We start from the raw sequence: 20,857 nt of genomic DNA, 5'->3' as shown, positions 1-20,857 counted from the left end.
CTTAGCTTGTATTGTCTGTATTTCTGTAAAGAAAGAAACAGATGGTTGTCATTACTGTCTGTGCTGTCAATATTTTTGTTATTTGTAGAATCGCGGGAATATTTATTTTGAAAATTTTGACCAAAATGAAATCCGTAGCAATGAAAAATAAGAAATTGTGTTATATTTGTTGCAGACATTGTAGTCAAATGTTACCAAAAAGTGAAATTAAAGTTATTAAGCAAAAAACAATAGAAACAAAGGATAACCTCCAAGAATCTTTAATAGAAAATAAACCACAAAATACTTCTAAAGATTTTCGAATAAATGATGTAAATATTCAAATGATATCAAAGAATATTTATGAACAGTTATTCCAAACGCCAACTACTAAAATAGATTCAAATGTAATTAAAAGGTATATAAGGTGTTCTGTTTCAATATTTTCTTTGCTATTTTATAAAAAGAATATGTAACATTGAAGAGCGTTTTAAATATTTATTTAACAATAAATGTTATAGTTGTCAAGATCACCTGCAAAGACACGGTATAAATATCAAAGACATTACTTATATGGAAGATGTTGAAATCAACTTACCAAAATTGGAAGGAAAGGACATAGTAGAACATTTCTATAATATTGGAGAGAGACAATGCGCTCCATACAGAGACTTGTTAAAGTTAATATCAGCTTGCAGTCTCCCACCATTGCCAAAGGTATTAATAAAATAAATGTTTCTTATTGTGTTTAATATCTTTAAATTTTGATATATACTTATTCAATGATGTTAATATTACATACAAATATTTATAGGAGTTATGTTTGTTTCTTTAAGAATATATATGTTTGTTCATTATTTGATATATTCAAATCTATTTTTGTATATTATTCTACCTCCCAAAATGCACACAAATATCCGGGTTACCTAAATCTTTTCTTATGAACAGTGTTATTTTTGTATATTTATCTAATAAATGATTCTAAATGTATTTAGAGATAAAACTTAATTTACAATTACAAATTAAAATTTGATTTCCATTCTTGCAAATTTTATAAATGTAAATGATTGTAAGAAAGTACTAAAACATACAATAACAATTTATATTGTTTTAAAAGTTAGTGTGCTAAGGCTTTTTTTATTTACATTGATAGAAATGGCTAAAACAGCAGGGCTGGACAAAGTACACTTCAAGTGGTGCTCAATCAGTCCCCTATCCACCAGATACTGCTTTGATTCTTGATGTTGAGGTACTTATGAAGGCTGGTAAGAGGCCTACTTTAGCCTGTGCAGTCTCTCCAGATGCTTGGTAACAGTAATAATTATTACATATATATATTACAATATTATACCAATCACTAAATTATTGCTAAGTGAAAAAAAAAAATTATTCATAAATTTTTGCATGTCTAAATATTTTTTTCCTTTTATCCTGTCTTTTATTACTATGAAACAATATACTATGAATTAAATTTAAGAGAGGAGAGAAGGACATCTGATATATGATGTAAAAGTAATTTATTTTCACCTGTGGCAGACATGTCCAGACCCATCTTGGTCGGTACACTTACCAATTTTTCTGCTGCTAATTAGAAGTGGTACTTGCTTATGCTGGGTTTTGGTTCACAATATGAGTGAGCAATAATTTTTGGACATAATGGCTAATACTTCTTGGAGTCCATGATTTGTGATACAATGACTGTGCAAGAATCAGACTGTACTTCTAACTGTACTAGTGTCTTAGTGTATGGGTATGCATAAGTGGTTATAAGATGGCAAATTTAGTTGCTCTAATAGTGCAAGCCTGTCTAGATAGGTAAGGGTACAAAGTAGGTGGTGCTTTGGTGACAATTGTTACAGTACCAGTCGCTATCGGCAGTGGTGACTGTTTGCCACTTATTTTACATAAAAAAGAACCATAATTTGCTTATAAAACTGTTATAAACTATGGGCATATGTTGAATGTATATGTATGTAAGTACATAATGTTAAAAAAAAACTTTTATTTTAGGTATGGCTGGGTAAGCAAACCCTTAGCAAACAATGATGAACATAAACAGTTTGATACTGTAGAATATGATGACCTCATACCACTAGAAACTGATGGACTAGAATCTGATAGTGATCTAGATAGACCGAGAATAGTTATAGGACACAATGTTTCCTATGATAGATCGAAAATAAAAGAACAATACTGGTTGAACAGAACAGGTAAGGTTATTTTATGAACGAGCAGAGGCCGAGAATGTGTATATCAATTGTCATGCTGATCAGTTGAATTGTATAAAAGTTGATGTGCTGCAGGGAATTTTAATAATTTCGAAATTATGTTTCGTCTATTTGTTAGAAAACTTGGTTGAAAACATTTAAGCATTTTAGCATTTTTTAATTTATCAACTGGCTTGGTCAATAAGATTAGTGACTGAAGTTTTTTGTGCAATAACTTCTAATTTAATCAATATTATCCTCCAAAAGAATTTGGCTGCGATCGCTCATGTATGGAACGTCCCTAAACATATTTATGAAAATTCGGTCTTTATAACCATATTCTTACTAGAGTTCAGATATAACCTTCGTTGAAATTTTAGGAACACATTTGAATTTCGAATTTGTTTTAAAGAGTGTTTTAAAGTGTTAAGCTCTTTTTTTAATTATAAGACTAAAACTCAAAAATAGATATTAAACTAAAAAAAAAAAACAAAAGAAGATCGGTTAAAAAATAGAGGAGGAAAAAACGAGAGGCGTCGCGGGACACCCAGTTATAAAGATGTCAATTTCGCTATTTTTATGTATCAAATAATAGACACCATGAAATTAATTTGTTATATAAAATCTCATGTGAATTGAAACATTAACAGAAATTAAGTTTAAATAAAAGACGTAACGCATTTTCCTTACGGGACAATTTGTACAAGTTAACTCTAATTTAAGACGCAAAAAAAAATGGTTACTAAAACTCAACTATTATAAATAGATGTTTATAACATTGAAGGTGTACGTTTCATGGACACGATGTCGATGCACACTTGCGTGAGCGGCGTCACGAGCTACCAGCGAACCGTGCTCAAGGCGAAGAACAAGGAACCGGATCCGTCTGACGACGATTGGATGGAAATCAGCTCATTGAACAGTTTGACTGATGTAAGTGACTGATTTTTTCATGTCTATTCATAAATGTAGAGACGGTTTTTAGTGTACCCTAAATGATAATAACACATCTGTTAGAAATATTATATATTAATAAAACGTAGTAAATTTGTCTGTATCTAATTGTCTTTGATTAGCCAGAAGGCTATGGTAGAGTATGGACGACATGCAAGATAATATGTCGGAGGACTCTGTACGAAAAATCAGTATATTGTGTACATAGTAACTAAACAAGACTAAGAACGCAATTGCGATAATTATACAAAATAAAACTTATACCATGAAATACGACAAGTATTTGAGAATGTAAGCTTAAGGATTTTTCTAAACGTTTTTTTTAAAGGACAATCAAACTCAAACTCAAATTCCTTTATTCAATATAGAAGTATTACACTTTCTTATTGATTGTCAAGTTAAACACTACCACCGGTTCGGAAAAGAAAACACCCTGACCTGAGAAGAACCGGCGAAAGAAACTCAGCGGGACTTTTTTTTTTTTTACGTCAAATTAATTATATACATAATTATATATGAGTAGAAACAGCCAGGAGGCGATCGTTTCATTCCCAAGGTGTGCTATCAAACATAAACTCACTAATTGTATAGTAACCTTTCGCACACAAGCGTTCCTTAACAATTTTTTTAAATTTCGCAACAGAAGCATTTTGAACGCTTTCTGGGATCCTGTTGTAGAAGCGTATACATTGCCCCACAAAAGAGTTACTGACTCTATGCAGTCGAGTAACAGGAGTAACAAGATTGTGTTTGTTCCTTGTACCAACGTTATGAGAATCACATTTTCTCATAAAAACATTAATATTTTTCCGTACATACAAAACATTACAGAATATGTATTGAGAAGCAACAGTCAATATCTTAATTTCTTTAAATTTATACCTCAAAGATTCCTTGGCTCCCAGGTTATAGATTGCGCGAATAGCCCTCTTCTGCAGCACAAATATAGTATGGATAGCGGCTGCGTTACCCCAAAGCATAATACCGTACGACATTATACTGTGAAAGTAACTGAAATAAACTAGGCGAGCCGTATCAACATCGGTAAATAATCTAATTTTTTTGACCGCAAATGCCGCAGAACTCAGTCTACCCGCCAATCCGTTTATATGGGGGAGCCACTGTAATTTGGCATCAAGAGTAAGGCCAAGAAATTCAGTTGTTTCAACTGGATCCATCGATTCCCCATTGATAAGTACATCGGGTTTTACATTTTGCACGTTTGGTGTGCTAAATTTTACAATTTTAGTTTTTTTATTATTCAGCCTAAGATTATTTACGCTAAACCAGTGTACTATATCAGACATAGCATTGTTTACATCGTCATACTGTACCTGTTTCCTATTAATTTTAAAAACCAAAGAGGTATCATCAGCAAACAATACTATATCATGTTTGTTCCCAACAAGAAAGGGCAAGTCATTAATATATATGAGGAATAGAAAAGGTCCAAGAATTGATCTTTGTGGGACCCCCATACCAACTAAGACCCCAGGAGACCTTGTCCCTTTAACGACAACCCTCTGAATTCTATTGTTAAGATAAGAAGTCAGAAGGTCGAGTGCACATTCTCTAATTCCATAGTGATATAGTTTCCTGACCAAAAATGGTCACCAATGTCCATAGATATTGGCCAAATCGCCACCAAACTTGAAAAATGTTTTTTTTTTCTTTTGTGTCTATAATTATACTGACTCACCTATCCTTTAAACCAGAACACAACAATACTAAGTATAGCCTTTACCTTACTTGGATACTTCCCTACAGGTTTGCACAAAGCCCTAGTATTTTTCACAATTAAAATTTTAATGACACACATTCTTGTCAATTGACATCCCACACGAATTATATTTCCGTTATATATTTTTAGGTACACAAACTGTACTGCGGTGTGCCGATAGATAAACAAACTCGAGATGTTTTCGTCGAGGGCACTTTAGAGGCTGTTCATCAGAACTTCCAGGATTTAATGAAGTACTGCGCCGGAGACGTGGCGGCGACTCACAACGTGCTGCAGAAGCTTCTGCCCATGTTCCTTGAGAGGTTTCCGCACCCTGTGACGCTGGCTGGCATGTTGGAATTAGGTAAAACTCAATAATATTTCATTGAAGGCATTTTAGTTTACGTAAGTAGGTGAATTTATTTATATTTTTTATTTAATTATATATATTTCGCGCCGCTAATGTTAGTACCCTTTTCACTTTTATAAATTTTGATCTTACAGCTTAGGGGTTGGTCGACAGGTATTAGGTATTAGGGAAGGGAAGCCTATGAGTTTAAGCTTTCTTCCGTGAAAGAGTAACAGACCGATAGATAGAATTACCTTCGCATTTATAATATTAGTATAGATTTATGATATTTGTGTTTCGCATTCTTAGGTTCAGCGTATCTTCCCGTAAATTCAAATTGGCTGCAATACATCGACTCGGCGGAAACAGTATTCGAAGATTTAAAATTGGAATCCCGACAGATTTTATCCTCTAAAGCGGACGAAGTTTGTCGTTTGATGAAAAATGAGGAATATAAAAACGACCTGTGGATGTGGGACGAGGACTGGTCCACGCAGACTTTAAAATTAAAAAAAACTCCTAGCAAAAGCGTCAAAAATACCGACACTCATAGTGCGGACCTCCTTAGTCAAAAAACTATTGAGAGGTCTGTAAATATCAACCGAACATTCGAGACTTTAAGCAACGAATACATTGAAAGTTTAGAACGTAAAACACATATCGATTCAAACGTAAAAAACGTAAACGATTTGATTTCGAAATTTCGGTATTTGTATGAATTAGAAAAGTCGCTGCCAGTGAAAAAGCCATATCTGGCTGGATATCCGGCTTGGTATAGAAAATTATGCACGAAGCCAGGCAAAGATTTAGAATGGACTCCGGGCGCTACCAATATCACAACGAGCATGCAGGTTGGATGCATGCATGCATAATTACATTTCAGTATTTTTATACCCGATATTCTCTTAGTTTAAAAGTTTATTTGTAGCATTTTCTTGATATGTACACCAATGACTCATTTAATATAAAAAACGAACACTATTTATACTTTATATTGAAATTAAAAAAATCCAATTGGATCGATACCGCTTTGATTACTAGAAATTATGCAAACTTCATAAATTCAACGCACATGAGCAATGCAGACTTGTTGATAGGGCTCTGTGCAAGCCTGTCTGGGTAGGTACCACCCACTCATCAGATATTCTACCGCCAAACAGCAGTACTCAGTATTGTTGTGTTCCGGTTTGAAGGGTGAGTGACCCAGTGTAGTTACACTACAGGCACAAGGGACGTAACATCTTGGTTCTCAAGGTTGGTGGCGCATTGGTGATGTAAGGGATGGTTAATATTTCTTACGACGGCAATTTCTATGGGCGGTGGTGACCACTTACCATCAGGTGGCCCATTCGCTCGTCCGCCTACCGAAATCATAAAAAAAAATTGAGAAAATAGTTGTGTTAAATCTTAAACAATGTTCTATATGATAAGAAATGATCATCGTTTGTTCCAATTGACTTGATTTAAATTGTGACATAGTAACAATTTGTTTATATTTTTCGTTTAGATAACACCAAAGCTTTTACGCCTTTCGTGGGAAGGCTATCCTATCCACTACATTAAGTCAGAGGGCTGGGGTTTTCTAGTGCCATTCCGTAATACTCGTGAGGAAACCAAGGAAGAACCAGTCGTGCCGTTGGAGAAATTACTAGAAACTTGTCCCATGTTGCACTGTAAGGAGAGCCAAGTCGAGGCTGATGTACAAATGCTGCCTAAAACTGTAGAGGTATGTATAAATTGGTCAATGGATATGAACATCTATTTTAATATTTATTACATAACTCCTAACTGTATTGATACATGTTTTACATTTAATGCTACTTGTATTTGTTTTTTTAAAGTCCGGCTCGAAGGACCACATTTAGAACCCTTGTCATAGAAAACTATTGAGGTTTATAAATATATATTGTGTTCATTAGGAGGACTTAGGCAGAAAGGCTTATTATGCTAGGAAGAAGAAAGAAGAACAAGCGACTGCTAATCAGTACCATGGTTTGGGGGTTTGGTGTGGGATTCAGATACAGGGTAAGTACATCTGTTACAGTTAAAGTCAGGTGAGAAATGGGATAAGATCTAACATATGTGGGAGCGGGACATGATTTACCACTTCAGTAAAATGTTAGTTAGTTAATAAAAGTTTTTTAACGGCTGGCTATCCATGCATTAGTAGTTGGTTACATTACTGGAGACAGCATGTGCAAATTAACTTTTAATAAAAAATCCTATTCTTGTTAATCAGCGAAAGGCGAACTCATGATTAGAATGTAAACTTTAAACTAGACAGACTAGGAAAATAAATTTTAGTAAAGTATATTATTGATTGTTAATGAAAGCCCTTAAAAAGATATTTATTGTTATTTTAATTGCGAGTACCACTGAGTGTTCTTGTGCGATTGGGAAGGAACGAATTTCTGTCACATTTGTATGAAACCCTCAATTCTTCTAAAGAGAAGAACGTTGATATTTGGACTATATTATTGGATTGGACTGTACAGAACTTTTTCAACCTCCAGAATCACCAACAAAAGTTGTTAAGATTTAAAAAAAGAAAACTACTTTTATAGAAACCCTTTTAAAGTATATATACTACTAGCTGAACCTACACCAAATTTATAAAACACAATGATTCATCTCCCGTTTTACTCCCCTTAGGAGAGTAGTTTCTTAAAATCTTAAGAAACTACACTCCTAAGGGGATGATACCCTGATACTACTTTAAAGAACCTACCAGCCAAAATTTTAAGTTTGCAGGTGTTATAATTTCTCATGTAATTTTACAGGTATACATATACACCTATATATACCTGTAAAGTTACATGCTATAATTTTATGCATTTCATTTTAAAGACATCTCATAATATTGCTTCTCTCGATTAATATCAATAACTTTTATTATATTTTTAGGTTGGTACATAACACGGTCCTATTGTTATTTCTTCGAACGATTTCAGGTTGCTGTCATTTTCTTCGGTTACCGCACAAAGATGGACCTAAATATAAAGTTGGTAATCCACTGGCAAAAGATTTTCTGAACATGTTCAGTCAGAATGTGTTGTCTGCGCAGGGGAACGAAGCTGAAAAGGTGACACTTTAAATTATAACGGAGCATTTTTATATTCTTAGATGCATTTATTTACTATAATTATACATATTTTTTTTTTATTCAAAGCCTCAATGGATTTATATGAGTAATCATACTGTAAAGTTTGTATAGGTTGCATTTGCGCGGACCACCTTGCGAATAACTTCTTACTATTTGCAAAATTTAAGTTGTGTTGTTTTGTGACAACGACAACGACATATTATATATTTCAAAATATTTATAATTCATCCACCAACCCGCATTGGAGCAGCATGGTGGACAAACCTTCTCAAATGAAGAGGAGGCCTTAGCTCAGCTGAGGGAAATTTACAGGCTGTTAATGTTGTTGTTGTTTACGTGATACGCGAAAGCATTCATAGATATAGATAGCTAATTCCAGGTGAAAATAAAAAGTTATTCGGTCTCCTTGGTAAGAATTCTCAGCAGCGACCGTATATGAGGCGACAGGGATTGCGTTCTGCCACGTATTTGAAGCAATTAATCTTGACCTTGAACTCTTTCCGATGGTATCGGATCGCCATTCGCCATCGTTTGATAATAATAGTGCATCTGTGTGCACTCGTGCTCTATAATATATTCTGAGCTAGTTTCCATTGACCGCCCGACGACTGGAATCGGTCTGGAAGCGATCACCACAACATGTCCAACCGAAGTTCTGGAACAGTGGGTCGTTAGGTGCTGTCGTTCGGGCGCATGATGTCGTACTGGCGCAACAACAGAGAGCGCGTGAGGGGGCAGCAAGTGGTGTGGCTGCCGCCGCCGCTGCTGCCCGCCGCGCTGCGGGCCGCCCCGCGGGCCGCCCCGCGCCGCTACGGCGCCATCGTGCCGCACGTGGTCGTCTGCGGGACTTTGACGAGACGGTACCGACGCTTTGACTTACGAAGAATTATTAAATATTCATTCATTAGACAATTGATGTATTGTTAACTGTTCCCTTATTGCCATAAGTAGAATAAATGGTATTGTAGTCGAGTCGTTATATTCATAATTTATATGAAGACTTCGTATGGGTTAAAACATTTAGGATTTTTTTTAAAGAATAATTCCAATTCTTTGTAAACGACACTTCTGTGACAACGGGAGATTTCTACGTACAAGGCCTTAAATTACGAGAAACTCGATATCATAAAAGAATTGCGAACGTAGTATTTTACATTTGACGTATATACAGAGAAAACATAACAGAGTAATGACAAAAAGGGTAGGATCAAAGTAGTCGATATAGCCAGAAAACTGACCCCATGCGCTCCTGTTTGGACATTTATCTCTCTGAGTGCTTACCGGCCAGTAGGGCTGCTTTTTGAAATGATTGCGATCGGTTACTTCTTTATGCACATAAAATAATGTGTCCAGGGCCTCCGAGCCGACTTGGATGACGGCGAGTAACGCTAACAGCGAGCGTATCGGGTCCGAGCTGCGGGCGCTCGTGCAGGCGCCGCCCGGGTACAAGTTCGTGGGCGCCGATGTCGACTCGCAGGTACCATCACTGCATCAATCTAGTGCCGACTATTACTTCTTATGGGAGGGTAGGCCGCTTCGTTACGTAACGCCTCACGGCGCCAGTCTGCCTGGCTTCCTCTTCTCTTACGCATACGGCAGCGGTGGGAAGGCTCCTCCTCTCTCACTATAACCCATAGCGTATTTCAGACAACTTAACTATTTTTTTTTAATTAATCGAATGATGTCTTTTTTTTTAAATATAAAATGCATTAAAACAAAACATAACTCACTGAATCAATTAATTTCGTCGTCGGTTTATTTGCAACCGTCGCCAGCAAACGATTGCAAACAGCTCGCCCTCGGCAGGAGCTGTGGATCGCGGCGCTGCTGGGCGACAGCGCGGCGCGCGTGTGCGGCGGCAGCGCGTTCGGCTGGGCCGTGCTGGCGGGCGACAAGCGGCGCGCCAGCGACCTGCACGCGCTCACGGCGCGCGCCGCGCTCGTGCGCCGCGACCACGCCAAGGTCATCAACTACGCGCGCATCTACGGTCGGTGCGCCTTTCTTCCTCCTATTCTTTTCATACGACGTTTTTCATTTTTTATACTTTTTTTTGTCAAAAATAAAACTATAAAATCCTTTAAATTTTGGGATGTGTTGGCATCGCTGTCTGCGGCCACCCCGCCCCGCCGCACCGTCCGCCGTCTGACGCTCGTCCGTTGCAGGCGCCGGGCAGAACTTCGCCGAACGCCTTCTGAAGCAGTTCAACCCGACGATGACGATATCCGAGGCGAAGAGTAAGGCGGCCAAGATGTTTTCCACGACGAAGGGGAGGCGAGTTTATCGATTGAAGCAAAAGTTTTCAGAAGGTTTCATCGACGAGGAGTTGGGAGATCGGGTACGATGATTTTGTGACTTAACTTGGCATACCGATACCGGCATATAATATTACGTTTTCGTATCAAAATTTTTGATACGAAAACGAGCAAACCAATTCTAACACTTAAGTTCATTCAATTATTCAATCATTTGTTACCATAAATATTTTTCCTTTTCGGAAGTAAAAAAAGTAAAATGTGTTTTTGGAATCACCATTTTCAAAGTACAATAACATTTAACGTAGTATACGATTGAGGCTCAATTTATATTACATATGTTCTTTGAAATGAGACGTTTCAAATGCAGTATTACATAGATTGATCATATATGAAACTTGTAACTATAATTTATTAGGAAAAACTAAATTACTTTCACCCTAAATGATATAATAAAATGTTCGACACGGCTCTGATAAGATAACTTAGTAATACCTTCTTTCGAAGCGACTTCCTAAGCGAGTTGGTCTTTCTGGAGTAACTATTAGGTTAGGGATAAGGAACAAACTGTTAAATGTACTGTTTTCCTTCTGCGTTTACACACTTGGTACCAAAAACAGTACCATGAGTTTAAAAGTTCATTTGAAAGATGATGATATGAGTCCCATCCTCTATTTCTTAATTAATATAGGATTGAAATGAAAGAAATGTAAAAAATAAAACGTTTTTCAGCCATTAGAAATGTCAGCATACCAAGCGATGCGTCTCGCTAAGCTCAGCGGAAAGAAACTTGATGAAATGTTTGAGCGCCCTATTTGGGTCGGTGGTACTGAATCGCAGATGTTCAACAAATTGGAGGAAATTGCAGGTATGGACATTTAAAACATAGTTGAACTGTATTGGTTTTCGTAATTCCACGTGTTCCTATTGGTTATATCTTTTAGTGTGTCAAATTGTAACGATTCCTAATTCAAAATGTTTGCAAACGAACTGTGTTCAATAAATTAGAGGAATTGCAGCTATGGACAATAAATGTGTCTTTAATATATAAAATACGGCATGTTAGTGTAATGAGGAATTATAAAATTCAAATTTGTGCATGTAGAAAAAAATACTGTTTATGATCAAATCCATTATCGCAATTTCACATGTTCTTTTGGTTTGTTACAAACTAATAGATTCTGAAGCTCCAGCGACAGCGTTCCTAGAAGGCAGGTTGTCTAGATCTCTGGAACAGGCTGGTGGTCGCTGGGGGGGCACTCGTCTGAACTGGGCCGTGCAGAGTGCTGCTGCTGACTTCCTGCACCTCATGCTGGTCAGCATGGCACATCTCGCTCCTAAGGCCAGGTATTTATTGATTTGTATTTGACATGAAATTTACTTTATATCATAAATATTTAACAGTTTGTATGTTTGTCACAACATACCACCGAATTGCAAAGTCAAATGTAAAAGTTGTTTTCAAATCGATTTTTAAAATAGCAAACATAGTTAACTCAAGGTTATATCTAAATTTTTTTCAGATTCTGTTTAAGTTTTCACGACGAAGTGAGATACTTAGTACCGGACGAACACAGATATAAAACAGCTTTAGCTCTACAAATAACTAACCTCTTCACGCGAGCATTTTGTTCTCAAAGGTAATTTTTGTAGTATATAAATAAAAACTAAGTCTAAACTGACAAATGGTTCGGCAATCGAAACAATATTTACATTATCATACATGGTTAAGTATGAGCGTGCTCTACATTGTGATGGTTTTAGTGCAAACACTAAGTAGAGCTCATTCGTTTATAGAATTGTCAAGAAAAATTGTTAATTAGGTGCTACCCATAGATTTATAGTAGGTTAGATCCGCATGACGATAGTATGACCCTAGCCATACTTGAGCGTTATAATAAATGATTTTAAAATTTATATATTGACTCATACTTTGCCAATCTTATATGCACGACACAACTTGCCACTGGCACGGTCAAACACAATGTCAAGAAGTAGTGCGTCAACTTGTAGTATCTAGCCTCTTCTAAATCTGTGATGCTGTCTAATCTAAATGATTAATGTAAATAAAAGAATTAAATATATAAGAATACATATTTTTTTAGGGTGGGTATACATGATTTACCCATGTCAGTAGCTTTCTTCACATCAGTAGAAGTTGATCAAGTATTAAGAAAAGAAGCAAATCTATGTTGTACCACACCTTCAAACCCTCATGGCTTGGAAAAGGGTTATGGCATACCAGATGGGGAATCGTTAACTATTTTTGATGTTCTTGAAAAATGTAAATAAAATTTATAAAACTATACATTTTCTTGGTTTTTTTTTTATAATATTTACCATATTTTTATTGGCTGAAAGATTAACTCCTGTTAACCGTGAAATAATAAGATAATTAAGTTGTCTACATGTCGTTTGTCAATAATGACAATGACGTTTGAGAACTATGAAGTTAGGTTAAACAGCGAGGACAGAAAAGAACACTCATTTATAATTTATATTTCTACGTTGATTATGTTAATTTTACAGTAAAAACAAAATTGTCTTAAATATGTCGAAAGTAACCAAAAGGAAACATGTAATGAATGAAGCTTTGTGGGATGACTATGAGTTGCCAAAAGAAAATCAAAGTATTGTCAAAGTTTTGAAAAGTAGAGGCAACAATCTTCATGAGGTACATAACAAACAAACATTAATACTATAATATAATTTAAGTTGATTATGAACTTAATCTAATTTATTACAGGTCACAACTCCAACCGGTGAAGAATATTTAGTATCAATGCCTACTAAGTTTCGAAAAAATATATGGGTAAAACGAGGAGACTACATCCTAGTCGAACCAATAACAGAAGGAGATAAAGTGAAAGCTGAAATTGTAAAAATTATGAATAAGGACTCTATAAAATATTACAAAGAAAACAATTTGTGGCCTAAAGAATTTGATGATAGTAGAAAACAAGACGTGGATCTTAATGAAGACGATTTGTTTGTTAATACGAATAGGGTTCAAATGACTCAGTATCACAGTGAAACAGACTCGAGTGACTCAAGTGATGACAGTGATAGCAATAGTGAGATAGAAAGTGGTGGCAAATAAAATTTATTTTACATTATAGCTTTTCATTTATATATACTTTTTTAGGGTATATACACACACTGTATAGAGAAACAGTGCATCTTTTTTGATTTAGCAGTTATTATAATTTGCAATGTTGCAATAGAATTTAAAAAATAATCATTTTTTCTTTTTAATGAACTTTATAGTTAGTTTTAAATTAACATGGTTATTGTTATTACTAACAGTATTTAAAACGGGATATCTACCATCTTTTTTATTTTTATTTGGTGGAGCTCGATATTTCAAACAAGACATGTCTAAATATCCTGTTTTAAATACTGTTTACAGTTAGTGTTATACAATATATTTAATTCACTTAAAAATTAAAATAAATAATCATTATATTCATAGAGATTTTATTCAGGTAATAAATAAATAATTAAAAGGCTAAGAATTAAATACAAAAATCATTTAAGCACAGTTATTTAAGAATATATTGCACATGTACTAATACTACTTACTAATAATAACATTTCTATGTCACAGAAAGCATATAAAGTAATTGTTCCTTGGTCTAAATTACTCCATTTAACTGCATCAGATGCATGCTCCCTGCCTGTCCCATCAGAGTATGAGAGTGCACTAGTATTTGGGCACACACTTGTAGGCTTGCGTGGCCAAAATTGGTTAAGAGAGACATTACCACTTACTAATAATTTATGTTAATATGGAATTTATTTAATATCAGCTTCAACATCATCAGTCATAATATAATTGTAAATAGTTTTTATCAACTCAACAGATTTCACTTTCGCCCATCCCTCTGTCTTGGTAATAAGCTTAGCTTGGCCATCCTTAATAAATTCCAAAGTCAATTGTTTTAGTATTTTAGCCGAGTGTAAGTCTGCAAGCTGCAAAGTTTCAATAGCATTCTCTACTGTTAATTTTTTATGCAATGCTTCCTCACACAAGCTTTTTAATCTACTAAGTTCATAGAAATCAGCAGCTGCCAACAATTTCTCAGGCATATCATCAACTCTTGGAGCCTTGTCACTATATATAAACGTCAAAACTTCAGTAAGTACTTCAGACTCGAGTGAAGATTCTACAATATTTGTGTGGCACTCTGTTGTATTGTGTTCAAAGTGAGCCTTCAAAACTACACTCCTACTTGCAAGTACTGCCTTGTGGACTTTATATTCATTTCCCTCAGCTGATTTCATTGTGATATCAGAGAACAAACCATTATTTAACAGATTCTCAAAGTCATTGCTTAATTGAGCTTCAGGAACATTAGAATAGTCTACTTTAATATCATTTGTTACAATAAATTGAAATTTTAATCGCAGACTACCATCGCTTAATAGAAAAATGTCACGTCCATCAAAACCAGCAATATCCCTCTTGAATAATGTAGCTAAATATTGCCATTTGTTAGCCTGAACCGTGTGATATTCCTTTATAACTATTGATCGCTCTTCAAATCTTTTTAAGCAAACAGTTAGTATTGATTTCAAAAATACTGGGATAGGTGATAAGTAATAGATTTCTATAATATCATTGTCTCGTCCTAAAAACTGCATCTTCAAGTGAAAACGTGAATAAATAGGATCTGCGCCTGGATCTTTTGGTTTCTCAGTCCGAAACTCTCTCGTCGATTTATTTTCAAGTAAATTGACAAAATTTGGTACAGTCCATATGATAGTATTAATCTTTGTTTGTCCTTCAGTGCGTGTCGTATAATTTAAATTCGACATATTGCTCCTTAATAAATGAAAATTGTTTAATAAAAACACTTCAAATTCGATTCAATTATTTTTATTAAGTTAGTAATCCTTTCGCCGCAAACATGTACACAACTTACGCAAAATAATAATTAACAAACACGGAGTCAATAAACAACTCAATTCTTAGTTTAATGGCTTTTAGTTGGTCATTAAATGGGAAGTTAATAAGCTGAAGTCAATACCAATTTTTTTTTATAATTTTAATCGTAACTTGTTTGAAATTTAAAGAAAGCAGATATCATTGGCATAGATACTAGCTAGTCCAAACCATGTCATAACGTATAGATTGTATACTCTTTGATGTCAACTTCAAGTCAATGTCAACTATGAAGTATGAACTATGAAACGAACTTCCATTTGACATTTCACAATATTAATTGTCAGTAACCTTTTGTATCGCACGTTTATTCCAATATCGTCACTATCATAAAAAGGAAATTGTATAGCTATTTAAAGATTTTAAGAACACAGTACTTGATATAAAAGTTTAATATTTACTTTACTCGAAGAAATGTATTTTTAAAATACAACGACTATTATTCTTAATAATGGTGGGTATAAATATTTTTTGTACTTATATTTAATCATTAGTTATTCATTATTTTAAATTATAGTGACACTTTACTGATTTGAAATAAATTCTATATTAATTAAAGTGTCATTTTAAATTCATAAGTGTTTGGAATTACACACAAAAATAAAATAAATTGATATTTTTCATCTAACCGATCTGAACCGATTATTCTGGGGTTTGGTTAAATAGCGAAAACTAAAAATAAACGAGAAAACAATACTTCTAGTGAAAAGTGGTCACCGATGATACCTGCTTAGTTTACCACTTTTAAAATACGTATTTATCAGAATGCAAACCGTAAATATATATATAAAAAAAAACAATGTTGTATGTTATAATAAAAAAATAGTTTTAATGCACTTAAAAAACAATTAACATGCTACTCATTGAAACAATGATATTACAAAACGATTTTGCATAAAAGAATGGGATTTAATTATTATAATATTATAGTAAGAGATTAGAAATCATTTTCTTCCGAGCATTTAACTCAATTCTGGATCGATACCGCTTTTTCCTGCTTCGGGTACGCCGTAGGCGTTGATATAAATAAATGAGAAACACCATTGAATTATGATTTCATAATTTTCATTACAATCTTATAAATTTTCTGGTAGTGGACCCAATTGTCTGTTAGCAATTAAAGTTTTTCTTCCGTCTGGCAATCTAACATACGAATATCGCGGGTTAGGCTGGAGTAACTCCACTTCTTCAACTATAGGATCGTACTTAATAGCTATCACGTTCTTTTTCATTAAAACAGGTCCTTGATTTAATATCCAAGAAGAAAATGATTCGGCGTTTGAAGTTCTTCGAGCATGATTAAACATTCTTTCGGGAGGATTTACATTAGTACTAGTATATAAAAGTGACCTGATGGAATGTAAAGCCACTGGTAAAGCTTTTTCCCAATCTGATATCTCCATATCTTTAGATCGGAGGAATAATTGTATGTTTCTCCAAGGAGTACCATTGAGTCTTTCAACTTGTTCATTCCCCTGGGGATTATATGAAGTAGTTCGACCACAAGCTATCCCAAGAGAGTAAAGAAATTGCTTCAATTGTTCAGACATAAATGTCGCTCCTCTGTCTGAGTGTACATAAAGCGGAGTGCGTCGTCGCAGTCATATCTTTGCAGGGATAAGCAAATGGAAATCAGCTGTATTCATCAATAATCTCTAACATATATTTATTTTGCGTATTGGAAGGCAAGGATCCCTTAAAATCGACGTCAATCGTTCAAATTGTGAAGTAGCTTTAATGAATTGATATTTATTTTTATTAAAACGAGGCTTGATTTCAGCACACACTACAGGAAGTAGTAATAAGTTTTATGTCATTGCTAGAGTATGGAAGGTTTATCGTTCTTACCCAGTATGCTTATCTTGTTACATCGGGGTGACAAAGAAAATCATCCATATTATCCTTACGAGGTCGATAAATAATTTCAAATTTAAAACTGGAAAGTTCAAATCTCCATCTTTAATTTTTTTCATTTTTTAATTTCTTGAATGTTTTCGATTGAACATGAAAGCAAGAAGTGTCTACCCATTAAATAATGCCACCATTTACGCACAGATTCAACGTTTGCCATTGCCTTCTTTTCTATAAAAGAATGTTTGCACTCAGAGTCAGCTAAGTTCGCGAGAAAAAGGCAACCTGATGACGTTTCTTCATAAATGTTGCATTTTCATCGACTACTACCAAAGTAGATTTACAAAAATCTGACTTTAAAGAGTTAAAGAAAAATGCTTAATACTAATAACTGTTCTGATCTTTTGTGAAAAATTTTGGATCCACTTCGAGTAATGAGCAAATAAACCTAAAGTTATTCTTAATATTGGTAAATCCGTAGGAATTGGAAGATCCAGAAGTGGTTTGAGACGGTCATTGTCTGGTTTAATCGTATTATTACATATTGAGTATCCTAAAAGATTTATAGAGTCGGTTCCAAAAACACAATTACTTTCGTTTGGAGTTAATTTGTATTTCTTAACTGCATTCATAAATTTATTAAGTTTTCTATCGTGGTCATCTTTACTCTTACCACAAACTGTGACATCATATAAATATACGAACGTTCATGCTAGTTTTTCTGTATCGATAATGTATTGTAATGTTCGCTGGATGGCTGCGACACCGCTTGTTACCCCTAAAGGTATCCTTGTAAATGGCTAAAGTTTGCCACATGCTTCGAATGCTGTATATTGTCGTTTAGTCGAGAAAATTGGTACCTGGTTATAAGCTTTTCAGGTCCATTTGGCTAAAAAAAATAAATTTCGTAACCTTTTCAATTATATACTCGATGAGATGTAGAGGAAATGCATCTAGTGCTGTACATCTGTTTATGGTAAGCGAATAGTCAATAACAAGCTGCTTTCGGTGCAACCCACCTCCTGTAACTAATACTTGTGATCGCTATGGAGATACACTGGGCACAATGACGCCTTCTTCTAATAATTTAGACATTTCATTGTTTAGAAATTGTAACTCTTTTTCAGAGTAATGTTTGGATTTTATAGCTATTGGTCTAATAATAAGAGATAAATTACTAAATAAAGTTGCAGGAGGAACTGATGCTTATAACATTGCAGACTTTCAGGGGTCCTTGGTAACCTCCTGCTCCTCTCGCAAAAATTGTTTACAATTAAGGGTGGCTGACGTTTATAAATATGTTGCCCTATTTTAATTGTCGCTACGCAAGAACCTTCCACAAAAGATATTTGATTAAGTGAGGCTAAAGTTATAGCCTGTTGACAAGGGTTTCTTTTCAGGGTTATTGTTTTCCCTAAAGAACCGCTTACGTAACTTACTGGACTACCAGTATCAATAAGTGCATCAGTTTCGTAATCGTTAATTGTTACTGATACCGTAGCTCTTTTTAAACTAGAAGGTGAGACGGCAGAAATCGTAGCAACTTCGACAGGTGCATCTTCGTTTACAACGTATTTAAGTTTTTCTTTACTACGGCAGACATTGGCCAAATGAACCGTTTTGGAGCAGAGTTGGCAGGACACCACAAACGAAGCAATGTTTTTTCTTGGATAATTTGCTACAGCTAAGTTTTGTGGAGTTGACGTTTCTTGTTCTTGCTTAGAAAGAACATATGGATTAAAATAATAATTATTTTTACAGCCTTGAGAATTTCGTTCGGCAGTTTCTAAAGCAATCGCTTGATTTAGGGCCTCATCTAAACTTAAGGTAGTGTTTTCTAAGAGTTTCTGTCGTATTGTTTGGGATGTGATCCCAGCAACAAACGCGTTACGAATGTATTCACTCTTATATTCTTCAGGAGTCACGGCTTTAACATTACAATCATTTGCTAATCATTTCAGTGCGTGTATTCTGTTTTATCCATTCCACAATGACTGTACGAAAGGCTAGGAATGGTGATCCGCATAGTCATAAATAAATTAGAAGTACCTTTTAAAACCATTTAAAATTGAAATCGTTGTATTTATCTAATACTCTAGTTTATTTAATCTTCATGCTTCATACAAAGATCTCTATCTACATACAATAAGGTCAAATCATGTATCCTGCGACCTGAGCACGTACAATAAGTATGTGGCTGTGTGTAGAAGCATCGAAAATATATTATTATACTATACAGAATAATTTTCCAAGTAATTTGAATCAACGGTAATATCTCAAATTGGTGGTTTCTGTACTTTAGGACTTTTCAAAGATATGGATTTCAGAATATGTTTGACCGAAACCTCTTCACTCAGTTTACCGGACAGTTCTGCATTCGATAGCGTAGACCGTTATGAGATAGGTTATGCTTTAAAGTTTTAATGTAAATCAGCTAAAAACTGCTAAATGCTAATTCGAAATCTTATGGTTTGGTTGCGTTTATTTTAATTCAACGAGTCCAGGCTATTTAGTAAGTCAGCCATATGGATGGATGTCAGGTAGATCGAAGAAATGATATTCGGGCGAACTTTCATGAGCTTAACTTCTACGACCACCGCCACATGTCCAGATTACCAGAAACATGTTCTGGACTTTAGGAGGTGGAAGCGCGATCGTCGTGTCGATCAAAAACCGTTTCAGATTTGTCAACGTGAAAATAGAGATGCAACGCACCGTTACCATCATACCAAAATATTATTACCATCGAGGCACCACAATAAGATATAGAACTGTTGCTTGGTTCAGATGAATTAGCACTTTGGTTATCAGAAACGCTGGAAGAAAGATCCATATCAGCGGAAAATTCCATGGCACACTGAATGCGTAGTGATACATCGCCTCGTGATCGTTGAGATCTAAGGTTGAATAATTCGCTACCATTCGGGCGGCCTTCGATGCAAACCTGTCGATCACAGACGCTCTTTTTATAAACACGAACTTTGTGTAATTTGGCATTAAACGATGCCATCATTTAATGTATTTAGAAATTCGAGCGTGTTCAGTGATTTAGTCTTTCTCGGGTGTCAATATAACTGGCATAATTGAATACAAACTCTTCAGGCCCTTCCGAGATGCCTAGCCGCAGATTTTTCCTGCGTGAGGTATTTACAATTTGTCCATAGGTCCCAAACTGTACCTAATTAAATTATGTATTTTTGCGAAACTTTTCTAGCCAAGTTAAAAGCTATTCTCAAATCACCTGCACTTTCAAAATGTGAGTAGAAGTAGCAGAAATTTTATTTAATCTAAATTTTATAAGTGGGTCACGAACACTCTGTAAAGTGCTATGCTATGCCTCCTCATTTCTATGGCTTCTGATCGGACCACAAACTTTTTGTAATAGGTCAGCGGAGACCATTTTTAAATCACCGTTGAAAAATATTTAATACCTAAATCTTTTCATTAAGATTACTACTTTTTTACAAGTGGTATACTATTTTTAAACTTGGCAGAAT

The 20,857-nt window shown here is 34.9% G+C and overlaps 3 protein-coding genes across 3 annotated transcripts; 2 read left to right on the top strand and 1 right to left on the bottom strand.

Moving 5' to 3' along the window:
• Positions 1 to 79: 79 nt before the first annotated feature.
• Positions 80 to 12,856, top strand: LOC125072457 (DNA polymerase subunit gamma-1, mitochondrial). Its single transcript, XM_047683090.1, has 18 exons — positions 80 to 397; positions 501 to 696; positions 1,133 to 1,287; positions 1,990 to 2,189; positions 2,971 to 3,119; positions 5,011 to 5,224; positions 5,519 to 6,060; positions 6,717 to 6,935; positions 7,129 to 7,234; positions 8,161 to 8,291; positions 8,988 to 9,172; positions 9,666 to 9,789; positions 10,119 to 10,299; positions 10,475 to 10,647; positions 11,297 to 11,432; positions 11,743 to 11,911; positions 12,088 to 12,204; positions 12,670 to 12,856. The coding sequence occupies exons 1-18, from the start codon at positions 126 to 128 to the stop codon at positions 12,854 to 12,856; spliced, it is 3,456 nt and encodes a 1,151-aa protein (XP_047539046.1). The 5' UTR covers positions 80 to 125.
• A 152-nt stretch (positions 12,857 to 13,008) lies between these two features.
• On the top strand, positions 13,009 to 13,677 carry LOC125072458 (probable RNA-binding protein EIF1AD). Its single transcript, XM_047683091.1, has 2 exons — positions 13,009 to 13,238; positions 13,311 to 13,677. Exons 1-2 carry the CDS (start codon positions 13,116 to 13,118, stop codon positions 13,662 to 13,664), a joined length of 477 nt encoding a protein of 158 aa, XP_047539047.1. The 5' UTR covers positions 13,009 to 13,115; the 3' UTR covers positions 13,665 to 13,677.
• A 446-nt stretch (positions 13,678 to 14,123) lies between these two features.
• On the bottom strand, positions 14,124 to 15,677 carry LOC125072384 (speckle-type POZ protein-like). The gene has a single exon (XM_047683008.1). The coding sequence runs from the start codon at positions 15,380 to 15,382 to the stop codon at positions 14,360 to 14,362; it is 1,023 nt and encodes a 340-aa protein (XP_047538964.1). The 5' UTR covers positions 15,383 to 15,677; the 3' UTR covers positions 14,124 to 14,359.
• Positions 15,678 to 20,857: the final 5,180 nt, after the last annotated feature.

The sequence above is a fragment of the Vanessa atalanta genome, chromosome 21, assembly GCF_905147765.1.
Source record: "Vanessa atalanta chromosome 21, ilVanAtal1.2, whole genome shotgun sequence".
Lineage (NCBI taxonomy): Eukaryota > Metazoa > Arthropoda > Insecta > Lepidoptera > Nymphalidae > Vanessa > Vanessa atalanta.
This window is presented reverse-complemented; position numbering and strand designations above follow the sequence as displayed.

Coding starts and splice junctions, on each gene's coding strand:
- LOC125072458 (XM_047683091.1), top strand. CDS start 13,116: ATGTCGAAAGTAACCAAAAGGAAACATGTAATGAATGAAGCTTTGTGG. Junction 13,239..13,310: donor GAGGCAACAATCTTCATGAG/GTACATAACAAA, acceptor AATTTATTACAG/GTCACAACTCCAACCGGTGA.
- LOC125072457 (XM_047683090.1), top strand. CDS start 126: ATGAAATCCGTAGCAATGAAAAATAAGAAATTGTGTTATATTTGTTGC. Junction 697..1,132: donor GTCTCCCACCATTGCCAAAG/GTATTAATAAAA, acceptor TTACATTGATAG/AAATGGCTAAAACAGCAGGG. Junction 3,120..5,010: donor CATTGAACAGTTTGACTGAT/GTAAGTGACTGA, acceptor ATATATTTTTAG/GTACACAAACTGTACTGCGG.
- LOC125072384 (XM_047683008.1), bottom strand. CDS start 15,382: ATGTCGAATTTAAATTATACGACACGCACTGAAGGACAAACAAAGATT.